General features: G+C 35.7%; 1 protein-coding gene across 1 annotated transcript; it reads left to right on the top strand.

Annotated features, from left to right (window-relative positions):
- Positions 1-837: 837 nt before the first annotated feature.
- Positions 838-9,327, top strand: LOC125422077 (wall-associated receptor kinase-like 1). The gene is made up of 6 exons (XM_048472532.2): positions 838-1,445; positions 1,638-1,747; positions 2,216-2,341; positions 2,629-2,885; positions 2,936-3,064; positions 8,527-9,327. Exons 1-6 carry the CDS (start codon positions 838-840, stop codon positions 9,325-9,327), a joined length of 2,031 nt encoding a protein of 676 aa, XP_048328489.2.
- The last annotated feature ends 417 nt before the right edge of the window (positions 9,328-9,744 follow it).

Raw genomic sequence — 9,744 nt, 5'->3', positions numbered from 1 at the left:
ATTAAGCATATCATAAATACAATTTATTTATTCAAGTGAGAGTAAATTAATGTAAAAAATGAGAGTACATTAGTGAAATACATAGCTTAAAAGTAAGAGTACAAAAAAGGGCTTCATTAAAAAAAAATATATATATATATGTAAAGAAAATAAGCAAATGGTTACTTAATATTCACATGATATTTTAATTGACTACTCATTCACTTTTTCATATTAAAATTTGAATTTCATAAAAAAAAAAATTTAAAAATTTAATATACAAAATTAAGTCAAATGTATCAAATTAATACTAATTGTCATGTTATTATCCAAAAAATAATAATCAATCAATACCAATAGCAAATATAGCCAAACTTTTGTTAATTTATAAAACATTCAAATAATATAGTAATTGGCTTTTGTTAAAATAAAAATAGCCAAACTTTTGTTAAAATAAAGAAGAAGATGACAGTAATTGGCTAGGCACTAGGAAAAAATTAAATTAAATTAGATACCACATGTCATTAATTTATATTCCAAAAAATTAATACTAACTTTAAAGCTATAGAAAATTTTACAATTTAACGAGAAAAACTACATGTGTCGGTATAGTGCGCCAGACGGAAAAAATAGACTCGTGAAGTCTAAAGAAAGAATTATCGGTCAGGGAATTAAAAAAATAAAAAAATGAAAAAAAATGATCGATCACATAATATACGACATAGTCTAAGCATGAAGTTGCAGAGAAATTTCAATACTTTTCTTTTTCATTTTAGACCGAATTAGATATATACTGATTAAGAACTAGAACGAGGACAACAAACAAAAACAAAGAAAACAAATAAAGAAAAAGAAAAAATGATGGGAAAACAATTTACATTTTATCTTCTTCTGTTGTTTTCATGGCTCATGATGAATCAAGTAGCATCAGAAATACCAACAGCCAGGAATGGCTGTCCTTCACACTGTGGAAATGTTAGCATCCCATTCCCTTTTGGGATCAAACCGGGCTGTTTCCTGGACGAAAGGTTCGAAATCATTTGCCAAAACAACAACTCATCGAACACCGTTCCGAAACCCATCTTGAACAGAACAAAGCTAGAAGTGATTGAAATCTCTGTCGAAGGCACTTTCCAGGTGAGGAACCCAATCACCTTCTGGAATTGCAGTGGTAAGCAAATGCGCGAAAGCACCAACTTAGAAGGAAGCCCTTTTAAGTACTCTCAAAACAACAAGTTCGCAGCCGTTGGTTGCGGAGCCATTGCTTTGATGAATTCCGGCGAAGCATCCATTGGTGGATGCTCCTCCATTTGTAATGACACAGCTTATGGTAATAGCTGCAATGGTATAAATTGCTGCCAGACAACCATGCCATCAAATCTCAAATCATTCAACACCAGTTTTCTCGACCTTCCCGCAGAGGGTAGCGGAAATCAATGTAAGTTTGCATTCATGGCAGACCAACGGTGGTTGGAGTCCGGCTAGACAAATATTTCTGCAATCCATGAGATGGTTGATGTTCCTGTGGAGCTTAATTGGGAGCTGTATCATTATTCAACCTATGATATATTTGGAACTTTTGTGGAGACCAATAGCTCTGGTTTTTTAGAATACAATTGCTATACAGACATTGCAACATACGAATATGGTTGTTATAGAAATTCGTCTTGCAATGTTTATATTGTAAATGTAAATCAGCCAAGGCTTCAGTGCTCATGCGGGCAATGGAGCTTCGAAGGAAACCCGTATCTTCTTGAAGGATGTAAAGGTAAAATATTAAAAAAAAACTCTTTCACTTGCCTAAACAAAGAATTCGATTTGGAAAATTTACATACATGAAAAATGTATCCTTTTTTTATGAGTTTCAATTTTAATTGTACGACACAATCAAACGACTATACTTTAGGTTAAGCTGAATTTATTATTTCAGTGCAAAGGCATTATTTTTTCAAACATTTAATATATATATATATATATATAAATTAAAATTCTTTAATTATTATTATGTGAACTGTAAATTGTTTTTGTGATTATCAATATCATGCGTAATGATAAACTCTCTATTTTAAGCTTTGGTAATAGTTTTAGAAGATGTTGAAGCAATTTGTTTTGCAAAGTAATGTGACAAAACAACAAATCCTTATTATTTTTTTTTTTGTTTCACAATGCCTTTTTTTTTTTTTTTTTGGGAAGTTTTCTAGTTTTTCACATATGTTAATTTGTTAATGCATTTCAGATATTAATGTTTGCAAGAAAGATCCTAATTATTGTGGCGAAGGCTATATTTGTACTGACTATCCTGGAGGCGTTGGCTGCAGCCTTCCCGAACGCAAAAAGTCTCCACTGAAAGCGATTTTAATCGGTATGCTATAATTAATGAATTATTAATTAATTCATCAAGTATATATATATATATATATATGAGGCTATGAATTGTGTCTGGATTTGAGAATAAAGTATTATATATGAGCAAATTAACAATTTCCTCTATTACCTTGTCATTTCCCAATGTACCACAAAACATGGACATGTTTTGCTGAATTCATAAGGGTTGTAATCCAACACATATGGCACAAATTGTCTTTTATGTGGTCAACTTCATGCAATTGACGATTGAAGTTATTTTTCCTTTCTGATCGATGAATGCAGGTGTTGGCAGCGGCGTCCTTGGATTGTTGTTTCTATCAGCTTCAGCATGGTTGCTAACCAAATATATTAAAAAAAGACGCAGAGAAAAGTTTTTCAAACAAAATGGTGGATTGTTGTTACAACAACAATTATCTTCAGGGGAAGCCAATATTGAGAAAACCAAGTTGTTTAAATCAGATGAGTTAGAGAAGGCAACTGACCAGTTCAACATGAACAGAGTTCTTGGCAAGGGAGGTCAAGGTACTGTTTACAAAAAAGTTGATATTGTCATTCTAAAAAAGTTGATATTGGCAAGGGAGGTCAAGAGAAGTCTAAAAAAGTTGATACAGTCAAAGTTACAGAGTTCATTAATGAAATTGTCATTCTTTCACAAATTAATCACAGGAATGTTGTTAAACTATTAGGATGTTGTTTAGAGACTGAAGTTCCTCTGCTAGTGTTAGAAAATCAGAACAAAACAAACACAACAGGATTTATCGAGGTTCGGTCAAGATGACCTACGTCCTCATTGCTCCGGTGAGAGCTTCTGGTTTCTTATTGATTTTGCAGTAGTTACACAAACTGACACCGTTGGTATACACACAAGTTTTCACACAGAAAACATTCACACCAAATCCAAAACCCCAGAATACACCCTCTCAACAATCACTCAATCTCACTTAGAGATTATCTCACACACAGAAATGAATACAATTAAAGAAAAGGAAAAAGAATCTTGGAGCTCTCTCTCACAATCACAAGCTTGAAGAAAGACAATTTCTGTTATTTCTGTTTCTTCTCTCGAAAGGAAAGAGTTCTGTTCATATATATATAACACACCAGCTTCAAAACAACGTCGTCCAACTTATACCGTTATTCTGTTACAAAACGCTGGAAATGACTGCTTTGCCCTTCTTTATTTCCAAGTAAATGAAACGATGCGTTTTGCTCTTCTGAGACTTATAAACGATGCGTTTTGCTTCTTCTGAAACTCATTCAACTTGAGTCTTCTTCAAACGTTGACTTCATGCATACACCAGACCTTTTGAAGATGAATTTGTGGATTATATATCTTCACATATCTCCACCTAATCCACAAATTTAACCAAAAAACCCGAAACTCATCACCATCTCAGCAAAATTCTTTACAAAATGATCAGCCTGCTCCTATTCGAAGCAGGTTCTTGCAAGTACTAAACTTGCCAACAGTGAGCACTTTTGTTCCCATATCTGCAGGATTAAACTCTGTAGGAATCTTCTCCAATCTGACTACTTTCTGAGCTGTCAAATCTCAAATGAAATGATATCTGACTTGAATGTGCTTAGATCTCTCATGAAAAACTGGATTTTTACATAAATGAATTGCACTTTGACTATCCGAGTACAAAGTGACCTCCTGCTTAAGCACTTTAAGCTCTGTCAGCAACCCTTTAAGCCAAATGGCTTCTTTTGCAGCCTCAGTTGCTGCCATATACTCTGACTCAGTAGTTGACAATGCCACCACAGGCTGTAACTGAGATTTCCAACTTATGCAGTTTCCACACAAGGTAAATGCATAAGAGGACATTGATCTTCTCTTGTCCCTATCTCCTGCATAATCAGAATCTAAATATCCATTAAGCTCCACTTCACTTGAATCCTTCTTATAAATCAACCCTTCATTTGCTGTATGCTTCAAATACCTTAGAAGCCATTTTAAAGCTTCCCAATGACCTCGGCCAGGATTTGCCATAAATCTGCTCAACACACTGATAGAATGAGCTAGATCAGGCCTAGTTAGAATCATAACATACATCATTGAGCCCACAGCATTAGTATAAGGGACTGCTATCATGTCTTCCTTCTCCTGCTCAGTTGATGGGCACTGCTCACTTGACAATTTGAAATGTCCACCAAGAGGTACACTTGCAGGTTTTGCATCTTCCATTGAAAACTTTGAAACGACCTTCTTAATATATGAAGATTGCATCAACTTCATTTCACATCTTGACCTGTTTCTTACTATCTCAATGCCCAAAATCTTCTTAGCTGGTCCAAGGTCCTTCATCTCAAACTCTGACTTTAACAGGTTCTTCACAACTTGTATAATTCTACCATTTGGTCCAGCTAGAAGCATATCATCTACATATAACAGTAGATACACTGCCTTATCTGTCATAGGATCCTTAAAGTATAAACAGCTGTCAAAATCACTTCTCTCAAAACCAGATTTAACCACAAATGAGTCAAAACGTTTATACCATTGCCTTGGTGATTGCTTAAGTCCATATAGTGACCTTTTAAGCAAGCACACCAAATCTCCACCTTTTCCTTTAATTTCAAAACTTTCAGGCTGCTTCATGTATATTGTTTCTTCCAATTCACCATGAAGAAAGGCAGTCTTGACATCTAGTTGTTCTAACTCCCACTCGAAATGAGTTACTAATGCCAACATGACTCTTATACTGGTATACTTCACAACTGGTGAAAAAACTTCATTGTAATCTATTCCTTCCACCTGTGTAAATCCCTTGGCCACTAACCTGGCCTTAAACCTCACTGGTTCAGATTTTGACATACCTTCTTTGACCTTGTAGATCCATTTACAATCTACCACTCTTTGATTTGTTGGTGTTGGTACTAAGTCCCAAGTTCTGTTCTTATGGAGAGATTCCATCTCTTCCTTCATGGCCTCTTTCCATTTTGCTGACTCCTTAGAATTTACTGCTTCTCTGTAACTCCTTGGCTCATTGTCAGTAAGTTCTTCATATGCCACCAAGGCATAAGCAATGCAGTCTGCATAACTGTACTTTCTGTTAGGTTTCACTGCCCTCTTAGCTCTATCTCTTGTCAGCAAATATCCAGGTGATGCTATGTTCTTATTCCTTGTACTTGGTGACTGCTGTTGAGTGTGATCATCTTCAGAATCTGCCTCAGATTGTGCAGGTGTTACTTTTTCTAGATCCTCACCTGTTTCAGGCTCTTCTACTCCTTCTGAAGTTGACCTTCTCACAAAGTCTTCACTGTCTTGGTTTTCCACTTCAGGAAACAAATTTACACCTCGTGTCTCCACTTTGTTGCTCATTTCATCACCTGCATTGTTAGTATCTTTGCAAGGCATAGAGGTTTCATCAAAAATAACATCTCTGCTAATAATAACTTTAAAACCTCTACTCTCTCTATCCCAAAGCCTATAGCCTTTAACTCCCTGAGGGTAACCTAAGAAAATACATTTCAAACTTCTAGGTTCAAGTTTCCCCTCAGATTGATGTACATATGCAGCACAGCCAAAGACCCTCAGTTTGCTATAATCAGGCTTCTTTCCAAACCACATTTGTTCTGGTGTTCTAAAGTTTAAAGCTGTAGAAGGTGACAAATTCACCAAATGCATGGCTGTCATTACAGCCTCACCCCAAAACAACTTAGGTAATCCAGATGACACTAACATGCATCTCACCTTATCAAGTAGGGTTCTATTCATTCTTTCAGCCACACCATTTTGCTGTGGTGTGAATTTTACAGTTCTATGTCTTAAAATACCATTTGATTTGCAAAAATCATCAAATTCTCGACTGCAAAACTCTAGACCATTATCTGTTCTTAAAATTTTAACAGTTTTGCTGGTTTGATTTTCAACCAGCAATTTCCATTCTTTAAACTTAGAAAAAACCTCATTTTTAGCCTTTAACAAGTATATCCAGACTTTTCTAGAATAATCATCAATTATGGACAAGAAATACCTGTTTCCACTCTGTGTTTGCACTCTAGCAGGTCCCCACAAATCAGCATGTACATAATCTAAGACAGACTTGGCTCTATTTGAGCTCAAATTAAAATTAAGCCTATGTTGTTTGCCCAATATGCAAGTTTCACAAGACTCCAAACTACTGACTATATCCTTATCAAAAACATTCTGTTTATTCAAGTAATATAGGCCTTTTTCACTAATATGACCTAATTTCTTATGCCATAAATCAGTTTTATCAACAGTTGAACTTATAGAAGCATTACTTGAATTAACTAATGGTTTACCAAGCAAGACATATAAACCATTTTTCTTCTGACCCTTCATTACTACAAGTGATCCTTTGGTCACTTTCATGACACCATTTTCAGCTTTACAGGATAAGCCAGACTCGTCTAACATGCCTAGAGAAATTAAATTTCTCTTCAACTCAGGTACATGCCTTACTGCTGTGAGGGTCTTAACAGTACCATCTATTAACTGTAACTGCACATTACCTATACCAGTTACTGAACATGATCGATTGTTGCCTAGCAACACTTGGCCACCATCACACTTAGTATATGAGTTAAAACAACTCAGGTCAGGACACATGTGGAAAGAACAGCCAGAATCCAATACCCATTCAGTATGATTTTGACTTGTGGACACTGCCAAAACTTCTGTAGATTCTACATCAGTGTAGGCCACTGCTAAATCACCAGACTCTTGACTCTTTTCTTTCTCATCCTTCTTCTTCTTGAAACAATTTTTAATGATGTGTCCCTCTCTTTTACAGTAATAGCACCTTCTACCCCTAGATCTTGATTTAGACCTATAAGTCTCTCTTGACTTACTTCTATGGTCACTATGACCCCAACTTCGAGTAGAACTCCTACCCCTCACAGTAAGTCCTTCACTTTTAGATTCAGACTTTAATTCCAGGTCTCTAGATCGAAGGGCACTTACAACAGTATCTAAGGTCAAGGAATCTCTGCCATACTTAATAGCATTCTTTACTTCTCTATAGGTCTCAGGCAAAGAATTCAATAAGATCACAGCATGATGTTCATCATCAAAAGTAACTTTACAATTTGCAAGACTTAAGATTAAACGATTAAAAGCATCAAGATTTATGTCCAAATCCTTAGTAGTATCCATCTTAAAGCCAAAAAATTGTTCAAGTAGAAGAATTCTATCAGGTAAAGATCTTACCAAATAAAGCTGTTCAAGCTTTTGCCACATTTGAGAAGTAGTGCTTACATCATCAACTTGCCTCAGAACACTATCGGAGAGATGCAGTATAATTGTGCTCATTGCAATTTCATCGATCTCATGCTTCTTTTCATCAGTAACATCAGCAGCATAAATTCCATCAATTGCCTTAGCCACCTTCATTTGCACCAGTACTGCCCTCATTTTCTTGCGCCACAGCAAGAAATCACCTTTGCCATTGAATACATCAATTTCCAATTTTGTAGACATTCTTGACTTCTTGAAAGATTGAGAAAACTTCACACAGATGATTCTCACAGAAAACTCACAAATCACAGAACCAAGAATCAATAATACTCAAACCTTGCTCTGATACCACTGTTAGAAAATCAGAACAAAACAAACACAACAGGATTTATCGAGGTTCGGTCAAGATGACCTACGTCCTCGTTGCTCCGGTGAGAGCTTCTGGTTTCTTATTGATTTTGCAGTAGTTACACAAACTGACACCGTTGGTATACACACAAGTTTTCACACAGAAAACATTCACACCAAATCCAAAGCCCCAGAATACACCCTCTCAACAATCACTCAATCTCACTTAGAGATTATCTCACACACAGAAATGAATACAATTAAAGAAAAGGAAAAAGAATCTTGGAGCTCTCTCTCACAATCACAAGCTTGAAGAAAGACAATTTCTGTTATTTCTGTTTCTTCTCTCGAAAGGAAAGAGTTCTGTTCATATATATATAACACACCAGCTTCAAAACGTCGTCGTCCAACTTATACCGTTATTCTGTTACAAAACGCAGGAAATGACTGCTTTGCCCTTCTTTATTTCCAAGTAAATGAAACGATGCGTTTTGCTCTTCTGAGACTTATAAACGATGCGTTTTGCTTCTTCTGAAACTCATTCAACTTGAGTCTTCTTCAAACGTTGACTTCATGCATACACCAGACCTTTTGAAGATGAATTTGTGGATTATATATCTTCACAGCTAGTTTATGAGTTTATACCAAACGGAACATTGTTCCGGTATATACATTATCAAAATGAGGACTTCCAACTAACATGGGAAACGTGCTTACGAATTGCAAAGGAAATTGCAGGAGCTCTTTCCTACTTGCATTCTGCCACTTCCTTTCCCATTTATCACCGTGACATAAAGTCTTCAAACATTCTGCTCGACGAAAAGTACAGGGCAAAAATAGCAGATTTTGGAACTTCAAGATCTGTTACCATTGAGCAAACACACCTCACCACCATAGTATATGGCACATTTGGATACTTGGACCCTGAATACTTCCAGTCAAGCCAGTTTACCGATAAGAGTGACGTATATAGCTTTGGGGTGGTTCTTGCTGAGCTATTGACAGGACGGAAACCAGTTTTTATGCAGGCAGAGGAAGGAGGAAGTCTAGCAGCTTCTTTCATTCTTTCCATGGAAGAGAATTGTTTGTTTGACATTGTCGATGCTCCAATTTTGAAGGAAGCAACTGGCGAAAAAGAAGCAATAATGGCAGTTGCTAAACTTGCGAAAAGATGCTTGGATTTGAGTGGAAGGAAAAGGCCTTCGATGAAAGAAGTGGCAATGGAGCTGGAGAGAATTCAAAAATCAATTAAAGCTTCTGATTATGTCGTGCAAAATGTTGAAGTGGTCGAATATGACGGAAATGAAATGACAGCACCTTGGGATGATGTTTCTATATCGACATGGTCAGCTTCCTATGGTGGTATTGCTTCCTCATCAGATATGGAAGCACCTCTAAATGAGAAACATATGGTTACTTATAAGTAATTTCCTTTTCCATTTTTTTTGGTAATCATCAGTAAAGATAGTAATATATGGAGCATATTAGCAGATTGAAAAATGCACATTTGCTTTGATGAATTTCTTCAACATCATCACATAGAAAAGTTACCATGTAATGAGTGTCTAATGCTAGCAGACTCGTTCCATGACCAAATCCTTCTTAATTTAATTACTAAAGTGACCTATAGACGAATTTCTTTTGTTTTTTGCTCTTTCCATTTTTATCCAATATCTAATTATTTATATATATATATATATATATATATATATATATAACACAATGACATTTAATTAAAAGTTGAAACTCGGTTTGAATTGATTTTTCTACCAAACCTAAGCATTAATTGCGAAAGCTTTCTTTTTGTGGTTTTCGACACCTCGACATTTCATAGAAATTACCCC

This window comes from Ziziphus jujuba, chromosome 4 (assembly GCF_031755915.1).
Source record: "Ziziphus jujuba cultivar Dongzao chromosome 4, ASM3175591v1".
In the NCBI taxonomy this organism is placed as follows: domain Eukaryota; kingdom Viridiplantae; phylum Streptophyta; class Magnoliopsida; order Rosales; family Rhamnaceae; genus Ziziphus; species Ziziphus jujuba.
The sequence above is the reverse complement of the archived record's forward strand: the minus strand, read 5'-3'. Positions and strand labels throughout refer to the sequence as shown.

Bases quoted from the DNA above. Each gene is read 5' to 3' on its own strand.
- LOC125422077 (XM_048472532.2), top strand. From the start codon at position 838: ATGATGGGAAAACAATTTACATTTTATCTTCTTCTGTTGTTTTCATGG. The intron at 1,446-1,637 runs GTGGTTGGAGTC...TGGTTGTTATAG, and splicing joins GCATTCATGGCAGACCAACG to AAATTCGTCTTGCAATGTTT. The intron at 3,065-8,526 runs GTGTTAGAAAAT...ATATCTTCACAG, and splicing joins AGACTGAAGTTCCTCTGCTA to CTAGTTTATGAGTTTATACC.